General features: G+C 37.0%; 1 protein-coding gene across 1 annotated transcript; it reads right to left on the bottom strand.

Moving 5' to 3' along the window:
* Nucleotides 1–1,246: 1,246 nt before the first annotated feature.
* Nucleotides 1,247–24,906, bottom strand: SOX10 (SRY-box transcription factor 10). The gene is made up of 4 exons (XM_081958516.1): nt 24,724–24,906; nt 23,367–23,824; nt 4,343–4,608; nt 1,247–3,742 (listed from the first exon to the last, which is right to left on the bottom strand). The coding sequence occupies exons 2-4, from the start codon at nt 23,774–23,776 to the stop codon at nt 3,033–3,035; spliced, it is 1,386 nt and encodes a 461-aa protein (XP_081814642.1). The 5' UTR covers nt 23,777–23,824; nt 24,724–24,906; the 3' UTR covers nt 1,247–3,032.
* Between the last annotated feature and the right edge of the window lie 921 nt (nt 24,907–25,827).

The raw sequence follows: 25,827 nt of genomic DNA on the forward strand, positions 1-25,827 counted from the left end.
ATTTCAAGCCAAATGCGCAACCCGCCCACCATTACATTTTTCATGCGCTCCCACGCAGAATAAGTCAGAAGGTACCCTGGTATGCAAAATATGGCAGTTTCTGAATTTTAAGGGCCATTTTGGCTACATATCTCCTTTTTCCGACATTGCAATCCTATGGTTTTGGTATGATACTTCAGGCTGAAAAATGTATAATTTATTCATAATCTTAGGAATCTTGTGGAATGAAACAAAGTTGAAGAAGTGGACGAAAGTCAGAATTTGTTCCTCCTGATTGTTAAGTACCTACCTGAGAAATCAGGAAGGATCAGTTGGTTTCAGGGATGGGAATCTTGAAAGTCCATTTTTGTAATTCCCAATAGAAATGGCATATGTAGTGGTAGAAATATATATATATATATATATATATATATATATATATATATATATATATATATATATATATATATATATATATATATATATATATATATATATATATATATATATATATATATATATATATATATATATATATATATATATATATATATATATATATATATATATATATATATATATATATATATATATATATATATATATATATATATATATATATATATATATATATATATATATATATTTGCTGCCTGATGAAGAAGGCACATACTTTCTCTCAAGTAAAGCATTGCAAATCAAGTGGGATGGTAAACTGGATGGATAAATTGAATTAGAATGATGTTATTCTAATCTCACTTTAAATTATATGCCATATTTAGAATTTAAAATTATGCAGTCAGCCTGTTTGGATACATCACAAAAAGGACCTCTCATTAATGTGATGCAATTGATTTATAGAATGTATGCTACCAAAGGATTACATACTGTAGAATGAACTTATCAATTACAGTTATCCTTGGAAATTAAAGTTGTTACCCCATATTCAGAGGCAGCTGACTTTAGAATAGCAAATGTAGTGAAAGCTAGAAAAGATGACAAGGTACTTGTGACCATCCCAATTGGGTTTAACAGACAACCATGGAACTGGAAAAATATAGTAAAAAGTATGCTTGGAATGTTGGACTGGAAAGACCAACAATCCTCATCTGGTCCATTGCTGGGTGAAAAAAGTGGGAATTGTAGTTCTGACTAGGTGTGAAAAGACAGGTTGATCTGTTAACAATGCACAGGGAGAAATCTATGGACAAGAAGGCTATATGTAGTATACTAGGTGTTTTTTCTCTTTCTCTCTTCTCAGCCAGTTTTGGAGGGATATGAGGCAGAGCATAGATCAAAATAGGAAACACACATCGACATACATAGCTAAAACATTTTAAGTTTATTACTCCATACATTTGATGCAAAGTTAATGATGCTAGGACAACTTAAGTTTGTAGCATTGGGGACAGGAAAAGATGTGCTACTTGCATAAATAAGGGTGCATAGCAGTTAATAGATTATAAGAGATACAGCCATACTACATGTTCTTTTCAAATACCATAGAGAAAAGATAATTATCCATAGCTGAACATGGAAGTAAGCATATATAAGTTCATAACTTGGGGCAGGCAAGCCTCAGCTGTCTCAGTCTAAAGGTGTTGGGAAGAACAAAACGTAACGGTAACATACAATACTATAGCCCAGTATTTCTCAACCTTGACAACTTGAAGATTCTGGCTGGAGAATTCTGGGAATTGAAGTCCATGTAGCTTCACGTTGCCAAGGTTGAGAAACACTGCTGCAGCCAGTAATGGCCTTTTCTCATGTACTTGCATTGCATAGCATCTGTTGCTTCTAGTGCATTGATGTTTTCATGCTTTTACATTGTGACCAAAAGGCATGGTAACACAGTCCTCCATTCATAGCCGATTTTGGTGAATGATTGAAGGGCAGCAAAGGATCAGCTAATATTTTTACTACCTTGTTACCATTCCTGGATACTATTGGAACATTCTGCCCCAGGCACCCAAACATCTTGAGATGTTTCATGAAATGATAACAGTAATGCTATGGCAATTTTGTTCTCTAATTAAGCATGTAGGAAAAAACCATACTGACTTGCTCTCTTTCCTCAATTTCCCTACATCCACATATACACACTCATACATGGAAACACACATTCATAAGCGTGCCAGAAGAAAAAACATTGGCTTTGGCAGGATATCTTTTTGACTATTAGAAGGATAGTTGGGAGAGTTAGAAGGGAACCATGAAGTACTGGGAACAGACTAGGAATACAAAACGTTCATTACCAAGGACGACATTTCAGTCTGTTTTGCCATTTATGGTCGAGGGACCAGCAGGTGTGCCCACATCGATACACTTACATGCAAAGGTGGCCAGATCATATAATACAGTTCCTGAGTCCAATGTACTGTGTAGTTAAGTCTTAAGAGAGCCAGGCAGTAGAGAGGCTATGGAATAGATAGGCGGAAACTGAGATGCCAAGTACAACAGGAAAAGCAAGCGCAGGGTGATGTTCCAATGGAGAACTAAATTTCATGCATGTGCAACTCTGAAGCACGAATGTCCTAGAGCTCTGTCCACAGCAGCTGCATCACTGCATTTCTTCTGTAACATATCCACCACAGAGTGCCCAGCTCTAGCCATAATTTGACAATAGACTGTGGCAAAGTTATGGTTATTGGTTTCTTTCTTAAAATGTCAGATGGAGTGTTTGGGCAATTGAGGATGGGGGAAGAGAAGGGAGGAATTATCTCTCAATTTTATTCTTCTTGTATTATTTAAACCCTCAATCTGCCTTACAAAAACCAACCATGACTTGTTGCTCCATGCCTAGAATCATCCTCCTTTAGAAGGCCTATGGGATCTTGAAAGCCACTCAGGGACTGGGAGTAGGGGGGGTGGTTGGGAACCTTCCTCCAGCCAGGTGAGCCATCGATAACTGTGGTCATGATAGACATCCCCGGATATTCTGTGGATTCTGGCGAATGGATGACACCAAAAGACCTTGGAACTTGGAGGCTCATCTTCTGGGGCTGATTCTTTGGAGCCTTTCCGCTGCTGCTTTGGTCACTGCTCCCCATTCCCTAGGGTCTTGAGAGGGTTGTATACACAGGCTGTTCCCAGTGTGTGGGACTGTGGGACTGTGGCACGGAAGGGGCTGGGTCAGAGATGGCAGTGTACAGAGGACGCTGAGAGGGCCCCATATATGAGAAGGCTGAGTAGAGGCCAGAAGCCTGGCTAGAGTGGCTGTAATAGGGTCCTGAAGGTTGGTGATCAGGATAGTCAAACTGGGGCCTGGATATAGATGGAAAAGCTGAGCCATAATGGGGCAGACTGAGTGATGTGTAAGCTAACTGGGAAGTGGAGGGTTGGTCAGTATAATGAACCCCAGGAGTAGAGCCCTCTGTTTTTACTTGTGTCTTCGAATCTACCACTGAGGATGTGGCAGCAGACAAAGAGACTCCATGCTGCTTGGAGATCCAGGCAGAGTGTCCACTGGCTGCAGCCAGGGCACTACCAAGGCCGTAACCAGCAGCTGTGGCATAACCCCCCACATGGCCTGGGTGAGCAGCGTGTCCATTTGGTGGAAGATATTGATCAAACTCGTTGACATCAAAGGGCTCCATATTGGACATCACTTCGTGGCTGATCTCCCCGATATCCACGTTGCCAAAGTCGATGTGAGGCTTTCCTCCTTCCCCAAGGGAACGCCCATCCCGTTTGGAGTCAGCCTTACCCGTCTGGAGCTCCGTCTTAGGTGTAGTTGGTGGAGTGGGAGGACCATGGCTCTGACCTGTAAGGTTGACATCACAGAGAGTGTGGGTAAACTGTTCAGTTTATACAAATATAACTTTCATAGCAACATTATATTTGGATTGGATCCTTTCCAGGTTACCAGAGTTTGACTCCATTAAGAACGAAACATGACAAACCAGTATCTTAGTTAAGTTTTTTACCTTCATTACACAGACTGCTTAGTCATTTGTTGGTTTGTTTTATTTGATTTAGGCACTTCCTGACTTGGGGTGGCTTCACAAGAGCTTCCAATGAAAAGGGAAAGAAAGAAAGAAAGAAAGAAAGAAAGAAAGAAAGAAAGAAAGAAAGAAAGAAAGAAAGAAAGAAGGAAGGAAAGAAGGAAGGAACAAAGAGGCTGGTAATAAGTAAAAAAGCACAATTGCAAGATGTAATTGTGAGCTGAGGGCTGTGGCAATTGTGATATCACTCTTTTGTTATGATACTCATCTATGCCAATTCAATTAAATGTTCAGCTTTGTCAGAAAAATACATTGTGGTTTTCATGATTCTGCTCTATATTTAGGCAGTTCCTGGTTTACCATGCCACTAGAATCCAGATTGCTGTGGATCTGACTGCTGGCTCAATTTATGAACTCACCTGAAGAATGTTCAGGATGCCCATCAGACAAGGGAGATCCTTCTCCAGGATGCCTGTGGTCCAAATGGGCATTCTTATAGTGGGCTTGAATAGCTGCAGCTCCACCAGCTTCCCCATCAGCCTGCCCATCATTTTCTCCTTGGGCAGCCTTGCCGTTTTTCCGACGCCGTGGTTGGTACTTATAATCAGGGTGGTCCTTCTTGTGCTGCATCCTTAGCCGCTCTGCTTCTTCAATGAAAGGTCGTTTGTCACTTTCATTCAGTAATCTTTAAGAGGTGGGGGAGAGAAGAGAACAGGAAGAAATGTAAGTGACCCATGTTTTAAAAGGGGAATTCTAGATAATCAGGATCGTATCAATTGATAATAGAAACCCATTAATGACTACCAGACACAGCATTGCAGATGGGAAAGAAGATCAGCAAAGAGGAGATGTTGAAAGTTGCTCTACCATGATGCTGGAAGGAGGTTGACCAGAAATTTTGCAGTGAGAACTTTTAAGATAATCGGTGGTGCTACCAGAAACATCAGCAGCCATTTTCTTTTGAACTCAGCAAGAATGCTACACTCAGCTAGTCAAAGCTCTGTCTCATATCATGAGCAGATTTCAATTTAGCACATCAGCAAAGCTTTTTGCCCTAATCACGTTTTTATGTAAAATTCACTGGCATGAGCAACAGTAAACAACTATGTCTTCTATTTAGCTGAGAACCAGTTTGGTGTAATGGCTACAAGCTCTGTGCTAGAAACCAGGAGTTCTAATCCTGTTTTAGGCATAAAGCCAACTAGGTGACCTTGGGCCAGCTCCTCCCCTCCTCTCTCTCAGCCATAAGAAGCAGGCAATGGCAAAACACTTCCAAAAATCTTGCCAAGAAAACTGCAGGCACTTGTCCAGACAATTGCCAGGAGTCAAGCTGACCTGAAGGCACACAAACACGGAAAGCACATCTGGTGCATGTTTTTCTACTGACCTACCGAGCCTTGTAATGCGTGAAATTTTTATTTAGGAGAATTGGTTAAATGTTTGTAATCAATTTCACTGAAATGGAACAGAAAGATGTTCCTCACAGATTGTACAAGTGGGAAAATTTTACATCATACACTTGTACAAATTCTAGTCTTTTGGTAATAAGATCAATTTCCATTTGTATACAATCTTTTTCAATGTATTCACAGAACAAACATCCAGGATTAAATGAAACTGTGAGAGACTGGTACACTCTGGTATTTCTTTCCATGGCTCAAGCTACATCACACGTTAAATCCGTAATATGCGTTTGCTATGGCAGCTTTATTTCTCAGATTGGGGCTAACATACATTAGGTGGCTAATATTTTGATCTCCAGATGTCATCTTCAAAAAATTCTCACAGACACTGTGTAAATGGAGTATTGTTTTGTTTTAAAAATGCCATATATAACAATACATAGTATCCCTCCCTCTTAAAAATCCCATACAGATGCAGGAGAATGTTTTACTTTTGATCAACAAGGGGTAAAGAAGGCGAAACCTGCTATCCAGCAAAATGACTGCCCAAATCTACACTGGGTTATTGCAAGCTTTTTTGTAAAGAAGAGAAACTATCTCTTTAACACATTCTGAATTTTGCTTCTTAATGGGGATTGCCACTGAGACCAGTTTGAGCCCAACGCTAACTTTGAGACCAATCAGATTCTAATTTCATAGCCTCATCTATTCAAGAATTTTTCAATCGCTTAACATAATCCCTAAGTGGCTTGTGTTATTTCTTGAGACAATATTTCCTGCTAAGTCACTGCAAGTGGGCAGGGTTGTTGACTAAGTAGCATTATGGAGCCTTGAACAGAAAACCTATTATCTGGAGTTTCAAAATGCTCAAAATTTCTCTATCTGTTTAGATTATTTCCACAGGGGGGAAATATAGGCAGGTATACCACAAGAAGGGGAAATATAAGGCAGGTATCACTTCAACATGTAACTTTGTTCCCCGTCTTTCAGCATCTACCACCTGAGTCAATCAATTGACTGTTTTATAGCAATAGCACTTGGACTTATATACTGCTCCATAGTGCTTTACAACACCCTATAAGCAGTTTAAGAGTCAGCATATTGCCCCAAACAATCTGGGTCCTTATTTTATTGACCTTGGAAGAATCAAATGCTTGAGCTGGTCAGGATTGAACTTCTGGCTGTGGGCAGAGTTAGCTTGCAGTACTGCATTCTAACCACTGCGTCACCACGTCTGTTTAATGGTACTATAAAGCCCACTCCAGAATGATTGCTGTGTAAAATTTGCTATACTATATATATTATATTCAAATTACAGATTGTCTTCCCCGTGCCCCAAAATATTATTGCTTACATTAAATTTTAACAAAACAAATCTCAAATTGTTGAGATACCTTTTTCTGTCTTGCCCAGTGAGGGGAAAAACCTCTGTTTGATAGACAAACAACAAACAGAATTAATATTTTTATTCCTCAAATAACCTATGAATAATTATTTTGGCTATTTCTTGTTTAGCAAATAGATCAGTGGATTTTGCTTTTATCAATAAATACTCAATTTGTTTATGTAAATATAAACCCCACCATGGCATAGGGTTAGATTTTGAGGGGCCACTTCTTCCTGATTATATATATCCGGGCAGTCCCAACTGTCGTCAATAGCAGGACCAAGAAAGAAAGCCTGTTGTGATGGCCACTCTTTGGAGCATCATTAGATTAGCCCCAACCTTGCTAACCTTTTGGATGGTTTTGAAGAACGTACCACCGGGCACGGAATCAAAATGAGAGTCCATGGGATACCTGCATTGATGGTTATGATGGTTTTTACCTTGGCTGCCAATCTTTAGTATGCTATTATTGTTGCTTTATGTTTTTAACTGCTGTTCGCTGCCCAAGGTCATGAGATTAAGATGGGCAGGTCTATAAATTAGAGAGAAAGAAAGAGAAAGAAAGATTAAACCATAAAATGTCTGAGCTTCAATTCACATTATTATTTAATATTATTCTGTTATTCAGATGTTCTGTCATTGCATGAACTGGGAATAAATTACAATGCTTTGTTTCTGTGTGTGAAATGGTTCTTCATGAAGTGTTGGCACCTATCAGCACTCTGAAAGCATCTGAATATATACCAAGGATGGGCCAGTACATCCCAAAACCCCACTTTTTGCAGCCTTCAAACTCTTCCGGGAACCCATTTCCCCGAAGTCCGGAAGTGCTGACAAGCTTCCAGCATGGCTAGGGGGAAAAAAACACCTCAAAATGGTTTTACACATTTGCATTTTAAAACTGGCTAATTGAGTTGCTTTAATTGGGACTTAATTTTGCAACATCCAAGACTTCCAGTCTAAGGCACTATAAATCAGGCACAGAGATTGGCAGCCACAATGTTCAATGCATAATATGTAAACATGGAGTTATAATGACAGCTTCATTGGAACAAAAGCTTGAGCTCTGGTATTTGTTGTAAATATCAAGCAGCTGCTTGAAACATGTGAAACAGTATTTTATTAGGACTGCAAGATTTGTTTATTTGGCATTGCTTGCTAGCACATGGATCTTAGTTTTAATTGGTATAGAAATTACAAAACCATACTGGTTTATTGTTTCTAGGGTTTTACAAGGCTGGGGAATCAAACAAAAATATTCAAGATAATCCTATCTCCCTATATAGGTAGAAAACAAAAGTCATATAACTTTTCTCTTCTTGCCTTTGCTCTCCTTTCCCCTCATGAAAACGATGGCCCAGTTTTCTGCCACTTTGGCTGTCAAAATAAAATGCTAAATACAATATATATTGAGTACACAAATTAGGTCTATGATCATTTCCATTGATTTCTAGCAAACTCTGCCTCAAAATATTTCATCTTCAGGAGGAGAGCAAAGGCAAGAAAAGGCAGATTTTAAAGATTTTGACAAAATGTATATTTAATTGATCCATCATTTAAAGCATAGATGACTAGTGAATTAACCACTCTATAATTGCGTGTTATAATAACAACCAGAGCATGGCCAGAGACCTTGCCTTGGCCTCTAAATAGCGCTACCGCTTTCCACCTCCCATTCAATAGCATTTGAAAAAGTTACTTCTGTGCCTTGAGTCAAATAAAAGAGGCAAGCATTCTCAGGTGTAAGAGCTGGAAAAGCTGTAAGGACATTCCCATTTCCTCTGAACCTAGTACAGAAATACTTTCCAGCTCCTTTGCGTAATGCCATAATGATAACAGTGCATTCCTATTTTTCTGGTTTTAGCTCCTTTTTCCCATATCCTTCTATCATCTTCTTGCAAACATGCTTATAATCTATTAATTGTCAATTGGATTATCATTTTAAAAAGGGGGGAATTAATTTCCAAATCAAAGAAATAAAGGACTTATGGAAACATGGATGCAGGTAGTAAAACCTAATGCCTGGAACTATTTCTTTCTGCCTTAAATCATCAGGTTTGCCATGTTCACCTACACCTGTTGAACATTTTGAGGTACTGGTTGGTTTTGTGCCTTTGTTCTTCAAACAAGCTGAAAGGTTTATGAATTACATCATGTTAAGATTGAAATTGCTCTCAAAAGAAGGAGGGACCATGACAACAGGCAACAACAATGAGTCTCTCAAAGTGCAAAAAATAGTCGTAGAAGAAAATGGGCATATTTTACAAAAGAATATGTTTCAGTACAACAGCACCTGTTTTTAGATATTTCTCTACATTCCTCCAAGAGACTATTTTAGTTAGCCTATTAGCATAACGATAGGTTTCGGGGATATATAGCTTAGTTTTAGGTCATGTTTCTACAACCTGGGTTCTGATTACTAAAAATTCCAGCCAGCTTAGATCTCAAGATCTGCTGTGCTATATTCTGAATATCACCCCACAGTATTTCTTGTTAAAACATGGACCGACTCTACTGTTTCTGTCCACAAATGCTGTTTCTTTCCGATTCAATGAGAAACAGAACAATTCCCCGGTGTTTCTTGTGTGGTTTCCAGCTAATTTAGACACAGTTGTAAATTCTCATGCAAGCCTGTCACTCTGTACAAGATTTCCAGTTAAGAATTTTGATTAAGTTCTGGGAAGGAGCACCAAAATACTAAATTGAGTTGAGTTTCTGTGAGTCTGTGCAAGATCTGAAGGGTCTTACATTATTGAAATTAACATCCAAGCAGACTTTAATATTAGAAAGCCAAGCAGAGATTAGGTTCACACATCACATAAATCATGGTTTTTAAATGGTTTGCTGGCTAGTTTGCACATTATTACTAGCTCAGAAACCATGGTTTATAAACTAAGACTGTATTCACACAACATATTGCTAACAATACAAAATCAATCACACATGTTCTGGCTTAGTTTTTTATACGAACAAAAATACTAAATACTGATTAACAGCTCATAACAAAGTTAATGGGCAAACAAAAGACTTGGCTTTTCTTTTCTATGACCTGCAGCAGTCCCTTGAAAGCTTGACTTACTATCACATCACCTGGTGCTGAATGGCTTATACGCCCAAAATTTCATTCTTTTACTTCATTGTTTTAATCCAGGATATTAAAAACACTGATCTTCTAGTTAAATGCCAGATTTCCTGATTCTCATTGTGGCTCTATGGATTGCATTCAGAGATCCAAACCACCCTCCTCCTTTGTCTTGAATTGTTCCAAGTAGAGTTCTTCAATGGGTTTAAAAAGCTAAAGTAGAGTCCCAGCTCAACAATACTCAATTGACAATTATTTTCTGGAAGGATAAAATCTGGGCAAGCCAATGAACCTACGGTACTTGAAAAGTTCTGAATATTATTCTGGGATAAAACAAAAAATCACTGAAAATTCATTCAGAACCTTTTAACCTGCTTGGTATTAAATACTTGTCAACAGAAAAGAGGGTCTACACAAGGTGGCCAACAAGGATTGCGGTGGCTCAGTGGCTGAGACGCTGAGCTTATTGATTGAAAGGCCAGCAGTTCGGTGATTCAAATTCCTAGTGCTGCGTAACGGGGTAAGCTCCTGTTACTTGTCTCAGCTTCTTCCAATCTAGCAGTTTGAAAGCATGTAAAAAATGCAAGTAGAAAAATAGGGACCATCTTTGGTGTAAAGGTAACAGTGTTCCATGTGCTTTTGGCGTTTAGTCATGCCAGCCACATGACCACGGAGATGTCCTTGGACAGCGCTGGCTCTTCCGCTTTGAAACAGAGATGAGCACCGCTCCCTAGAGTTGGGAATGACTAGCACATATGTGTGAGGGGAGCCTTTACCTTTATCTTTAAGATGGCCAACACTTTCAGTCCTTGCTTGGAGATACATAGAACCAACAGACATTGTCTGTAGTAGTAGTAGACCGTTTACTTCATCCCATTCCTAAGAGGTCTGTAAGGAACGTGCATAAGCACACCAACGTCCTTTTATTTATATTCATTTCATGTATTCATAATCATGTTTAAACTTATATCTGTTATCTAATATATACTTGACGAAAATAAATAAATGAAATAAATAAAAACATTCTTCTTCAGTGTCTGCTTTCATCAGTGATTCAATGGGCTACTTCTTCTGGTGGCATTACATAATATTTTTTTAATCATATTTAAGAATTGTCTATCTCCATCGCAGCGGGACTATTACATGGCAGGATGTGCCTTTTATTAAAAGGATCGCCCTTCATTGTGCTGTTTTATGAAAACACAACTGACAGGAAGTTCCATGCTACTACAAAATCAGCTTCAATTCTTTTTGTATCAGCCTTTGTACCCAGAACTGAACCTCTGCATATTTGTTTTCACCATCTTTCAATGAATTGCAATCAAATCCACGTTGATCTACCCATCTCTTTCTACCTAACCAAACCAGTTGTAATAAATAAAAAGTGATACGAGCAGGCAAAGATCTGCATTTTTTAAAATTCAATCTCCTTGTTTCTATGCTTTTTAAACAGGAATTGGATGCAACCTCCCCTCCCATACACAATAACCCCCACCAAAGCAGATGGGGGAAGGCAAACCATCCTGTAAAGCTATTAGTCCTAAGAAACCTTTAGCTGAACTTCCAGTTCCCTGACCCATAAAGAAAGAATATTTCACTCAGTTCAAGTAAAGTTTTCACATTGGCTATAACATCAGTGAGAGATGGTCTTTTAATCTTGGTTTTTCACTGTCACAACAGTAGAAATCTGGTAAATATTGCTGAGGGTGACTGCAAGCGATAAAGTCACAACCGTCCCCACTTACTCATCAGTAGCAGCTACTGCTGAATCAGTGTGGTGAACAATGAAAACGAGGGGAGGTGGAGGATGGAAGATCACACATTCAGCATGAATACACATAGACAACTGCAGATGTTTGAACATTGTGGCTATGACAACACTATTCCAACATAACATGGCTCAAAGTTATTTAGGTTGAGACTGAAAACTCTAATTATGTACTTTAAAATTTCTACCATTTCATATTTGACTTTTTGATAGGCCATTAAGTTAAAAAAAAAGATGCTTCAAACAAGCAACAGCTAAAAGATAATAGGTTATATTTTGTACATTTGATTTTATCAGATAAAGAATATAGAAAACAGGCTTAAGAAAATTTCAGCATGATATTAATTTAGACTTTATCAAAATCATTAGTATTAATCTGGGTTTCAATTGAATAAAACTGTTTTCTGCCCCATTGTGGGGTTCATTAATTTAGCAGTGCTAAGACAATGTTATTATTTCCAATGAGTGCTGTTGTAAATGTTTTGTCTGCTGATAATATGTGTCTGAAATTTAATGGAAATTTAATTGAAATGGATGTTTGTACTATCTACTTAATTATTTGTTTTACGTTTCTAAAGTCATCATTTCTACCAGCCAAATCTAGCTGAACACAGTAACTGACAGTAATGTGCCATCTTTGGGATTTGGAACAAGATACTTCTAGAGAAATGCTAAGCATATTTTTTTCTTTTGTACAAAAAGTTCACTTTCTATAAAGAAAGGGCGTTTTAAAGATCTGAAGTTCTTCCCAATCTGCACAAATCATTCCTAACATCAAATCTAAATGGCCACATGCCAAAAAGATAAGCTTATGCTCCCGTACTCATATAGAGTTTTCTATAGACAAAGAAAATAAAGTCTGAAAGTGTAGCTTTAGGACAATCTACATCTGTTGATATCACTCCCTTCTTCACAACTACAAAAGGATCAAGAAGACTGTCCATTTTTTTAATTTGGCATTCTTTTTTGTGTGCCATTCTTATTAGCATATGCATTTTCCTTAATTTTTCCCAATGTGCATATTAGAATGTGCAATACAGAGTGGAGAATTGCTTCATCAGAAAAGTACCATTCCTGAAGGATAATTTGCAGTTTTGTTTGAGTATTGGTTTAGGACAAATAATTTAGTAGATTTCATGCAAATACAAGCTGAACAATTTTCTCACTTTCCTATGCTGTCAGACTTTTTTCTGAGAATATTAATATAAAAACATTGGATGCAATTCACACTCCTCAACTCATGAATAACAGTGCATGCGCTAAGGCATAATGAAAAAGGAACCAGGAAAAACAGCATCAATATTATCCCTCCACAATTTTCTTGCTACAATTTTATTGATTATGCATGCCTAATTTTGATGTGCCAATATTATTGGATGGATAGTGATAAAGGTAGGGCATATCCTGAGCTATTGCACCCACCTACCTCCAACCTGGGCCTCCATCTCAAGGTGTGCTGTGTTTCAACCATTGATTTCTAACCAGCCTAACTATGTATGGCAAACTATGAATTTCAATTTAAACATTAAATGATGCACAATAAGGTAACAATCTAACTTCATCTATACATCAATGTGATCTGAGCTGCCTGTGAACTAATCAAGAAACAGAATCAACAAAGAGGATAACTCTATCCACAACCGTTGTTGAAAAAAGCAGATTCCATCTAGAAATCATTAGGAAATGGATTGAGAATAACATTGCCATTTTTTTTTCATCATATACATCAATGGTACATCTATGTTTGGAACACTATTTACCAGTATATTTATGGTCGCAGTAGAAAGAAAGATATAATAAGAGATATAGTTGCAAAGGCGTGAATAGTTAGGAGATTCCTTAACAAATCAAAAATAGAACATACAGGATTCTTAGTTTGGGAAGAAGGCACCTGAGGAAGGGGTTGGTAGGCAATCGAACTGTTTATGCAGCATGGCATTAAGAAAGTGGGGTGGGAGACATTTTTGTTCCTCTGTCAAAACACCTGGGCCAACTTGTGATCCACTGAAGTTGACCGGATTGACATTCGGAACAGTCAAAAGAAAGCACTTCTTCAAACAGTGCATAATAATCCTAATTTAGTTGTCTTTCAAGGTGGAATGAATACATTCATGGAGGGAGATCGATTAAGGTCTATTAGTTTTGAAAAATCAGTGTTATCTTTGCATTAGAGGCAGTGTTGCTCTAAAATTAGTTGCAGGCAAAGAACAGCAGAAGAGAAATATGTCTAGGTCTCCTACTTGTGAGCATCCAGTTGATCAATGAGAAACAAAATCCTGGTCTGAGATGGGGTTTGGTTTGGTCGGTATTCTTATATTTTCATAAATATGTTGATTGGGAATAATGAGGGATTTAGAGGCCAACAAATCTGAGGACATCGAATTGGGAACATTGAGTTATTTGATTTAAAAAAATACATGGAAAGATGTGCAGTCACTTATGTACCATGATACTGTCAGAAACTCTCAGGAACACTTTCACCAAACTAGCATACTGGTTTTTGCTCTGTGTGCATGGCTGGTGCACTGACCTGATGCTTAACATATCTTGCAGTGTTCCGTGCTTAATGATCCTCTTCCGAATACCTGAATTTGCTCATCAAAAACTAAACGTACTGTACATCAGAGAATGTTAATGACAATTTTTTATGAGAAATTCACCTTCCTCTTCTCATGAATGCATGCAGCAATTAGGCAATCGCAAGTCTAAGTATTCTTTCCTTTTTGCAACCTCAGTAAATTCCTATGGATTTATTTTGGGGATCAGTTTTTATTCCTGTTGGAATGTGTTATTGGATATCTTGTCCAGGAGAGGGTGCTGTAAATAGTAGCATTTTAGTCTCTACATGCAGCAGCCTGGCCTTTTTACATTATGACAAATACGGATTTTGTTATTGTCTTTCTTTCCAAATGCATCAGGCTCGCACTCCTCACAACATGTAGAAGAATCCACTCTTACATCTATCTCAACAATTCTTTAGGGATTTTGCACATCTGCCTTTGCAAAAATGCCCTTTCAATCTGAAAGTATCTCCAAGGCTTCCATATCTCATGAATTTTCTGGGCGGGAAAAACCCTGTAGCTTTCTCGGTGAATCTGGCAAAATATTTAGGCACTAGATACTATTTCCATAAAGAAAAAGTCCTCAAGAAGAACCAAGCAACAAATTATAAAATGCAAAATTTTTACAAACCTTCTGTACTTCTCTTACTCTGACCTCGCTGAAATTGGCAAAATGGATAAAATTTCATTTTCACTGCATTCAACTTCAAAATGATATAGACATATTTACATTTTAAACATCCATGGATTTTAGCTTAGTCTGTTTTGGGAACCTAGCTAGTTTTGAATATTCAACAAACCATTTAAAAGCAAACTGTGACTTGAACCTAATGTCTAAATCTGGCTTGATCATGATGAGAATTAAAACAGTATCAATTGAGAATTATCATCTACATTGTCCACTAACTATGTAGTAAGCAGAAGAAAAACATGTAAATGAAATTATATCTCAATTTTCATTTTATTTATGCAGTAATCATTCAGATAAATCATTCATCTATCACAGCCCTTTGCCTGAATCCCTTTTATTGGTCAGCAATTAATTTTTAGAAGAGATTTAGGGATTTGTTCTACAAATTCATAGGAACTGAAAATTCTGTTTTCTTCATCTTAGCGTTAAAGTACATTAATACTTTTAGTAATGTTCAATTACCTACATTTTATTTCAAAGTGTCTTTAACAATTAAAACCACCAATAATTTTTTTTTCAGGCATAAATATAATTCTATGTATTCCAGAACTGATCTTCAATATTAAAATCAATATTAGAATCAACATTGAACAACATGAAAGTCTATTAATCTTTTAAGATGCCACAAAAGTATTGGTTTTGCTGCAAGAAATTAGCAATTATCCTTCTTCTGGGGGAAAAAGATAATGGCCCCTGCAAAACCAGGAACTACAAAGAAAATATTCTGGATATGAACCTGTGCATCTAACGAAACCCATGCACAGTTTATGATATCCCTTGGGTATATCACTGTTAATGCTCCCATACCAATTTACATGTGCACTCATGTAAAATGCTGTTATACAGTATATATTTCCCAACATATACAGATGGCAAACGATATTCAGATGCTGTAATGTATATACCTATGACAATTAATATAATGCAACCAATGACATTCCTAGTTACACTCTATGAAAGCTAGGGTAGGACTTTGAAGAAGCAGGATAGAAAAAAATATTGACGCCTTTGAATGTTGGGGTTGGAGAAGATTTGGAGAATACTGTGAACCGTCCAGAAAGCAAGCCAACGGATCACCAAACAGATCAACCCAGGGTTCTCACTTGAAGCAGAAATGGTCAGGCTCAATTGTTTTCTACATCAGACACACTAAGTGAAGAACCTAGTTCTCGGCTGAAATCTATTATGCTGGGAAAGGTAAAAGGAAAGAGAAGAAGGGCAGCAAAATGAACGGACTCAGTTTGAGTGGTGATGAGTACACCGTTGGGAAGACTTGAGGGACGAGGTTAGGAACAGATTGTTTTGGAGAAAATCTATCTGTGCGGTTGCTAAAAGTTAACACTTACGTGATGGCACATAATCAACATGTGGGAAAAATAAAAACGTACACATGAGGCAAGCACATGCAATTCCTTCAATAAAAGATAGCACTGTGTAAGAAATTCATTACACATGAGGTCATAAATCATAGATTAAGAATAAGAGCAACCTGGTAGTTGAGAACTACCCCAAATCTCAGTTCAACTCCAATACTGCGTGTAAAAACTATACGACATGAGAGGATACTTTAGACAAGCTGTTCTCGGTAAACTAGGAATATTGTAGGCATAAATTATAGCCTTATTATGAGAGCACGAGCTAACACATACGATGTACTAAAAAAAATACAATTTTAAAGGATCTTAGTAAACCCAGGTTTTCTCTTCCCATTAAAATATTAATTTTCCCATGGGGGTGCAGGTATTATTTCTACAATGGCAGATAGGCAGATACCTATCTGTAAAAAATTCAGAGGAATTTCCAAATTGTGGGAAGATTCCTCATTATAGCAGACTGTGGAAGCAATAATATGGGAATTTGGGTGAATGAGTGGGGAATAACCTTTTGAATATTGCCACTGAAAAAAAAATATTGATAAGACTCTTTAAAAAAAAAAAATCTCCTGGATAGAATAGCGCTGAAGTGGTCTTGGTTTCTGGTTGTACAACAGTTACAAATTCAACATATCAGGCAAAGGCATGTACTTTAATCCCTAAGGAGTAAAATAGTTGCACTTCAGCTATAGCAGATGCTTTGGAGATGTGATGAGAAGCAAGGCATATACACCAGTATGGTTTATGCAGCTAGTAAAGGTGTTGGTTACGTTTTATGTGCCGGTGAGTTATATTCTGGACTATACCTTAAAAAATAAAGAGAACTTCATCAGCAGGTTTTCATTCCACACCAAGGAGGAGATTCTATCTACACTTTTAAAATAAGAGTGAAAACTGTGATTTTGATTTTAATTATTTCATTTTTGTCCAGGAAACACAGCGCATGAGGCAAAGTTAGTTTGTTTTAGTCTCTGGCCGAAAGTGTTGTATAAAAGATAAATATTGAGGCTGTATGTTTGTCTTTTTAGGAGTGCAGGCATGCTTGTCAGGACAAGAGATGCGACAATCCAGACTTTCAATTTTACTTTAGGAATCAGGCCAGTTTCTGATTCCTGGACGGGTTCCTATATTAACTGCTTGCTCTGGAATAGCCCGTCCCACAAGGTGAGGATAGCCCTCTCCTTGCAAAAATTTAGGAAGACAATGGAAACTTTCCCCGAATGCAAGAGTTTTGAAACTGGAAACATCTGGGAGAGGATTTCCAATTTGGGAACTATTCTACAGTTAACTAAGATAGCCAAGATAATATGAATCATATTGACTTTACTCATGGTTTTGATCACTATTAAATGCAGCATTAGTCTAATGTTAACTTTGAAACTTTTACTCTGTGTTTTATTAGTTTGTAAATCTCATTTTTTATTTTATGTTTTCTTGGATTGTGCTTTTAAAGATCTGTTAAATAAAATGTAATTTGGGGTTTATGATATTTATTGGCATACTATAAATATCAGGAATTGATAGAGCAGGTGACGTACGTATGCATGTAAGAAATAAACATATTAAGTTATTATTATAACATATAAGCGAAGAGATTGAAATATTTCCTGCACTTTCATAAGAAAAGTATTATTTGTCAATGAGCATTTCATTAATGCAAGGGTATGGACTGTTTTTTGAGCCATTGGCTACATTTGCCGTCTGTGTGCCAAGAGTTGCACTCCTAAAAAGGATATAAAGGTCAGAACAAAACCTAAATTAAAATGAATTAATTAAATAATGTTCATGACCATTCTTTTTATGTTTACTAATTCACCTTTTGTATTAAAAAGTGCAATTCAGGGACAATTTCTGCAGAATTTTCTAGGCTGTTTCTCATCTGGGGCCACCATTGCTCAAAAGTGCCTTTTATTTCATTATTTCATTTACCGCAGGAAAAAAATGAAAGCTCCTTTCTTGCTTTTTGGTACCATAAATTAGTCTTCTGTAGCCCGATGCCTTCTGGAGGTATTGGACTATATCACCATCATTCGATTCCACGGTATGGGAGTTGTAGTCCAACATACATGGAGGACATCTGGTGGCCAAATAACTTGTTATTGTTATTGTTCATTTCCAAGTTAAGTGACTCAATCAATACAATCACTGTAACATCAATCCACTGAAAGCTATTTATTGTGTTGCCCCTTGATTGCAATGGATGCAATGGTATGTGAGAATACCCCTGGGAGATGGAGGGAAGAGATGGCACCTGGATACAACCTGAAGCTGCATAATGGCCAGAGGAAAAAATGCAGAAAGGAACATCCCTAATTTACCAGACAGTAAAAGAGGCAGCGAAAAGTTTCTACTATCAGACTTGCAAGATTTTCTTAATGCAGCCTTACAGTCAAGTAGAATTAGGTCACCTGGTCGGTTTCCTGTCTAATCTACCTGGAAAGGAAGACATGGGGCTTCTAGTGTTCAGAATTCCTGGAAGTCTTAAGGACAGTAGTGGTAGCTGTAGGTCCCATGAAACATGGTCACAAGATCTGGGAGATATCCTCTGTATGTCTGGGATCAGAAAAGAAAATGACTTTGGTTCCAAACTTAGCATTTTAATGATTGAAGTTCTGCTGCATGTGAGTTTTATATCGAAAGCATGAAGTAAAATTGTTTTATTTTTAAAAAACTTGAAATATTTATCTATCTATTTATTTATTTATTTATTTTGGATTATATAATTAAGATAATATTTATTTAAAGAATATTTAGCATGATTTTAAAATGGCAACAAGATATAAAAAGAGAAAAAAGAGAAATGCTGTATAAGAGAAGAGCTATACAAGGAAGTTTTTGTTAACAAAAGCAAACAAGACAAAGCAAATAGAGACATAAATGAGGATTATTGAGAAAGCAGCCAGTCCCTTAGATATGTTGTGACTGCCCCGAGTCCCTTTTGGGAGAGGGGGCGGTCTAGAAATTTAAAATAAAGTAAAGTAAAGACTGTTTTACTAAAACCAGAACTAACCAAGCAGGACCACAGCAAATGGCAATAAATATAATGGGATATTAAGGCAAAAAGGAAAATATATATGATCAAGAGTTGTGCTTGAAATAATATATATATATAGATATATCTTGTTTCAATATATTACTGTGTGTGTGTGTGTGTGTGTGTGTGTGTGTGTGTGTGTATTACTATATACTATTAAAAAGGAAGTCAGAAATATTCTATGGAACTCTTTATAATATAGAGCATAATTAGCAAGCCAATAATAATAATAATAATTGTATGATGATTAATTATAAGTATAGCTGTGTGATGATCTGATCATGTGGTACCCTAACGGTGTTTATAAATAAGCAGACTCTGCTGAATTCAACATGCATCATTATTTTGATGTGTTTAAGGGTATAGCCTCTCATTTTGAAATACAGGCAAAAATATAATAAGATGAATATAAGAGTAAGTGCAGCATCAAATTTATGAAAATGAAAACATAAAAATATGGCTATCACTCCATGTCCTCTTTTCAAACCAGATATTTTCAAAAGCCAATGGCTACAATCTAGTATCATCAATGAGCTTGAAGTTGACTTTAAAATAAACTAAGAATTTGGTATATCACCCACTATGCCCAAAGAAGAGATGCACCTCAAAATGCTTTTTATTTGATTTGCCCTTGCAGGAGTCACAATATTTAATATGGTTGATTCTTAACACTATTGTAATAGTTCAATAATTACTGCATCCAATAATCAGAGAAAAAAAATAGAAAGATGATCCCTGATTTGATCTAATAAGAAGGGGCTTACAGATATTATTCACTGCCATTTAATCTACTCATTGCTAATATGATCGACACTGATTTAACATTTGCAGTATGTATTTCTCACTGATTTTAATGCAATTAAATAAAGACATTGATTGCCTTATTGGTTTATATCTCAATACTGTCTATATTTACTAGTTTATAACTAACATACCAATATTCACAGAAATAAATTTGTAGCTGGTCAAAGAACAACTCCTCACAAATAATTGTTTATACGGATCAAGAAAATTAATATGCATTAAAAATTCTTCAACTAAATAAATAACGGTTATGTTAAATAAATATTTATTTAATATAAAATTAAATAAGTAGAGGTCATTTTTAATTGAATGGGTTGGTGGTTTCCTAAGACTTAAACTGTCTCTGTGTCAAAACTATGTTAAACTGGTTTCAAACTCCAAATATTAGTAGTAGCAGCAGCAATAGCAGCATTAGTAGTAACACTAGATTTACTAGTCTCTGCAATAGTGAATGCTAACAGACTCCTGAAATAATGATGTCTTCAAAGCCTTAAGAAGCCAGAGTTTATCTAAGTAGTCATCGTAAACTGCTTACAAAAATGCTTCTGTATGATATTTTGGGAAAAAATGAGGTATGAGCAGGATATCTTAGAAATCTTATTTGTGATCTACCATGCTTGTTTATATTAATTTATTTTTTACGAAGCCTTTTTGCTTGAGTTAATCAAAAGAAGTTGGAACAGATTTTGATAAACCGGAATCAACAAATTAGTCTGTCAAATATTTTGTGAATGCTCTCCAGCACCAAAGAGACGAACTAAAATACTGGAGGGAATAGGTTTCACAGAGGTTCTGCAATTTAATATGACTTGCACTCAATATCTCTGTTTTCACGTCTTCCTAATCCAGAAAGATGGTTGCCTTTAAATCACATAGCCAAAGAACTGAGACCCAAATCCTTAATATTAAGTTTGTTTTCACTAAGAAAATCCCAGTGTCTTAATGGAGTACGTATCAAACAATTTTAGGGAGGTAACTAAAAACAAACAAACATGCTGCATATAAAGTTAGATCACTAGCCCAGCTCAGTTGCTTGTCCTATTAGCCAGCGTCTCTTCAAAGTTTAAACATTTTCAGCCCTACTTGAGAAGAACATAGTAAGTTCAGTATGCAATATGTACTATTGTACACTATTGAACTCTAGTCAGTCATTTGCCTTTTAGCTGAAGCCAGTTATAAATGTGCCAGAAAAGCAGTGGAATTCTTAACCCAACATCACATGGGGACTATGTTGCTCCCCATAACCGAATTGCTTAGCAAAATGAATCACATGAATTAAGCCTTATTTAGATCTTTTGAAGGAATGATAGTCGGGTGGGATAGAACGAAGTCTTGAAAGCAAACAGTGTGGCTAGATCCTGGAATTTTGAGTCCGTTGTTGTTTATATTTCCTTGTCTAAAGGAATCACGTGATAATATTTTATGTTGTTTTGTTCCAAGGCTATTTTTCTAACATTCCACTCTCTGGATAAAAGTAGATTTTTAAAATCCCAATTCCGAGGATCATATTAGAAATAATATAATTAATTTATCCTTTATGAAGTGTTAAATGAAATTGATGTTTAATTGCTTCAAATGCGTTACAATGAATTCCAAATAATATCCCACAGCAACAGAATCCAACTTTAAGGTTTATTTGGATGATCAATCAAAAGCAAATCCAACTCATCTGAGGCTTTGAGACTGAACGAAACTTCTGTAGGTCCAAAATTCTAAAGTTATAATGCAATATGACAGGAAGAGAGGCAAATTTTATATTTTACCCTTAATTATCTTTCTAAATGTTTGATTAGACTTCAGTGTATAAATCAGCTTATACTTTCCCCACAAGATCAGCTAACTTCTAATGCAAAAAAGCACCCTGCTAAAATAACCATTTTAATTATGCAAATAAATCCTTAGGATATAGCATCAGGATTATCTGATGTGAAGATGAAACTATCAAAGGCCTTTCCATGCTTTGTTTCCATCCACTTAGTTTCAGCTGCATTGTGAGTCCTCTTTTACAAGCTATTATTATGGCACCTGTACAGTGAGTTGTATCTGTTTTAAATCAATGATGCCATGGGCACTCTCCAATGGATACCCTTGACATCCTCGTAATTGTATTCTAATAGGGTCTTCTAGATGTGATAATTGATTGCGTTTTTCTCCTGGCAGCAATCTAATGTGATCTGAATGCTGGGAAAACATAGTGCTTCTGAAATGTAAGTGCTTCCTCAAATCTAGGTCCATATAACAGAAGAGCAAGGACAATGCAACAATCTCTACAGTTGGGTAAGTGCTGGCTTGTTCCTGCTAAGTTCGGAGTAGTATAGTTCCATAAAGATAACTGCGTTCCTCAGTTTGATCACCCAAAAGTTACAAATCCCAGTTCATCAGCCAAGTATTACCTATTTATAAATAAGGAACTGGCAACATAGAGGATGCTAGCTTTAATTTTAAATTCCTCATCTCTCTGCTTGTCACTAATCCTATACCAAGCCCATCATCATATTACTTTCAGACAACTATTTGTCCCTGTGATTAAAAATGAGATGGTTTCTAATAAGAACAAACTGCTTCTTTCTTTGTACCTGCATCTCACCACATCATTAATAATCACTTTCTTCTTTCTCCCCAAAGGAAGCATTTGTTTTGCTCATGGAGGAAAAAAATGTAGTTATTTGAATCGTTTTAGAGGATAAAACGTCTCTTTTCCAACGTTGTTGGATTCCTGAAAATCATTGTTCCAGTGTTAGATGCTCCCCCAGCAGAACAAAGACTCTTGATTTGACAAGGAAGCAAAGGTTTAAACTTGCCTATCCCACTTGGGTGCCCTCCAACTGCCTCCAAATGTAATTTCCATCATTCCCTGCCAGCACGTCAAATGCTTTGGATTAGAAGATGATCAAAGCTTTAGACTGAAGGAACACAACTGACCAAGAGAAGGGGCAGAGTACATAGTATCTGAAATAAAAGCTCATGGGCCTAAGACTGAATGGCCAGGTCAACTGGGCCTCATGGCAGAGATAAGAGAATAGACAAGATCAAAATATGAGCGAATTTTTATATTGACAGCACTCTGGATATTTCATTCTATTGGCTGTCTGCCTGTTCTTTGACACTGCCTATCTTAACACACCATAAATCGCAAATATATATATATATATATATATATATATATATATATATATATATATATATATATATATATATATATATATATATATATATATATATATATATATATATATCCATTAAATCAATACTTGCTGAGCTTCTCTCACTCTCCATTGTGCCTCTACTTGACCTTGCCTTATGCAGTTTCTTTACCCCCCACCCGCCCAATTGTTCTTACCTCCAGAGCTTCCCAAGCGTCTTACTAAGTTCTGCATTGTGAAGGTGAGGATACTGATCAGCCAGCTTCCTCCGGGCCGCTTGAGCCCACACCATGAAGGCATTCATAGGCCGCTTGACATGGGGCTTGCTCTTGCTGCTTCCATTGACACGCACAGGCATGGGCACTAGGGTCCAATCATAACCACTCAGTACCTGGCTCACTGCCTCCCGGATGCACACTGGAAACTTATCATCATCTGCCTCTGTATCTTGTTGTTCCTTCTTCACTTTCCCCATCTCACCACTGCCGGAGTTGGTAAGATGAGAGTTGGTGTCTGATGCCATGGAAGGTCCTGGTGAAAGGCAGTGATGGTCTTCAGAACCAACAGGACTCATTTCTACTTCAGAAAGGTCTTGATCATCTGTCATTGTTTCCTCTTGATTTTACCCTTCAAAAATCAAGTCTTCAAGCTGGAACTACCATTTAAAAAATAGATGTGAATATTAAAGTCAAAAGTGTTCAAACTTTCTGAACAATCAAACAAACAGCCAGTAACCATTTAAAAAACAACAACCAGGGCTATATTTTATCATTTGCAAAATCCATGATCAAAAATGGGAGGACAAGGTCCAAATTAATTGATGCTTCCAATTCTTGTTGGGAAAGTTTCTAATATGGCAACCCAATTTTTGAACACATGAGCATAAAATATACATTCAGGTGGTCTTAGAAGGGTGAGAATAAAAAAAATATCTCCATGTTCTAATTTGTCCTACTACATTCCAAATATGGCTTCTAATATAAGCTTCTTTTGAGACTGGAGTCAAGAATATTGGCAGCGGAAGAGAAATAGGTGGTTTTAGTATTAAAGGATCACAACATGAACGCCTTGTGATTGTGTAAGACGTACATTTCAGAATGCGTCGTTACACATTGTGCCCTTTGAAATCAACAGGTAAAAGCGGCATAGAGGGGATACAAATACTTTGTCTTTAGGTTTTTGTCCTGTTTCACTTACACTCTGATTAAAGGGGGGGGGGGGAGAGAAACCTTTTAGGAAATTCAAAGCTGTTAGCTTTAGTTCGTCATTACTTCTATCACCACTTAGTTTCTGTAAGATATTATCCAACCATAGCGAAACAATATTTAAAAATAAAGTTGACCCAAACACCTTCAATGAAATTAGCCAAACTAAAATTTGACTTCCAGTTACATGTTTATGTTAGTTTGAACAGAACAGTAGCAACTTTGCTAACATCTGCTAAAGTAATAAGTGAAGTGAAAGCTGTCAGTTAGTTAAAAAGAAAGGAGAGAGAGAGAGAGAAAGCAAAAAAAGAGAAGAAGCAAGTTACCAAGTGCAGGTAAGGAAACTTACATCAGCCGGTCTCTCGGGCAAATCCTGAGTTAGCTGTAATTTGTGTCCCACTAGCCTCTCTGTTCTCTCTGTGTCTGTTCTCTTTTCACGAGGCTGGTAGCTTTCAAGAGCTGTGTGCTGGGAGAACTATCAGAAGTGCCATTCCTGGAGGGAGGCTTGGTTGCTCCTAATACCCTGCATGAATGTCTCTGTGACTGGTTCGTTGCTTAACACTGGGGGAGGGAAAGTCAAAGGGTGGAGCTAAGAGCTCTCTATGGCCCAAATACATCAATTGTATGCAGACAGGAGACGTTCGGCATCCCCATCAACTACATTTCAACCCCCATCTCAAATTAACACTTTTCTATCATATGGCCTATTTAGAAGGTGGCTATAGTCAACTTTTATTTCATCTGTTCAGATGTTTAGCATCAAACCTTCCTTTCTTCCTCCCCTTTTTCAAACCATCTTTTGTTTGAAAAAGGACCACATTAAGGACCACTTTGTTGTATCATTCGACTACAGAATGAACAAACTTCGTGTGTCATTCCCTCTGATGGCTACACCAACACTTTTATTTTTATTTATTTCTATACATACACATCTCTATATGAGTGTGTGAATAATAGTCCATTATTCGATATGTGCATCTACTGAAAATATGATAGTCTCCATGTATGCAAAATTATATACAACTGCCTTTAGGATGAAGCTTACTCTTCTGATGTTGGGCAGGCTTCCAATACTTGAGAGTTCTGAGAACCCTCAAAATAAATGCTTTTCTCCTACAAAAAGAGTTCAGAACATTCTAGCAAATAAGAACAATCTAGAAAGACTTGTAATTGAATTGCCTGTTACCAGTTGCAGTTCGGCCTGTACTTCTCAACCGTCTCAACTTTTAGATACATGGACATCAAGTTCCAGAACCCCCCAGTCTGCATATTGAAAGAAGTTGAAATCAACACATCTTAAAGTTGCCAAGGTTGAGACACACTGAGGTAGGTTATACTTCTCTTGAAGACTCCATTCTTGGAAGATACTGAGGGAAAGGAATTGCTGGATTGATTAAGAGCTTCTCCCAAACAAGATAATTTCAGACAATTTTGAAAGTGTTTTGTGGGAGGA

Source organism: Natrix helvetica (assembly GCF_964273705.1).
Source record: "Natrix helvetica genome assembly, chromosome: 6".
Taxonomy (NCBI): domain Eukaryota; kingdom Metazoa; phylum Chordata; class Lepidosauria; order Squamata; family Natricidae; genus Natrix; species Natrix helvetica.

Coding starts and splice junctions, on each gene's coding strand:
- SOX10 (XM_081958516.1), bottom strand. CDS start 23,776: ATGACAGATGATCAAGACCTTTCTGAAGTAGAAATGAGTCCTGTTGGT. Junction 4,609..23,366: donor ACGCTTGGGAAGCTCTGGAG/GTAAGAACAATT, acceptor CACCTCTTAAAG/ATTACTGAATGAAAGTGACA. Junction 3,743..4,342: donor GCATCCTGAACATTCTTCAG/GTGAGTTCATAA, acceptor TCAACCTTACAG/GTCAGAGCCATGGTCCTCCC.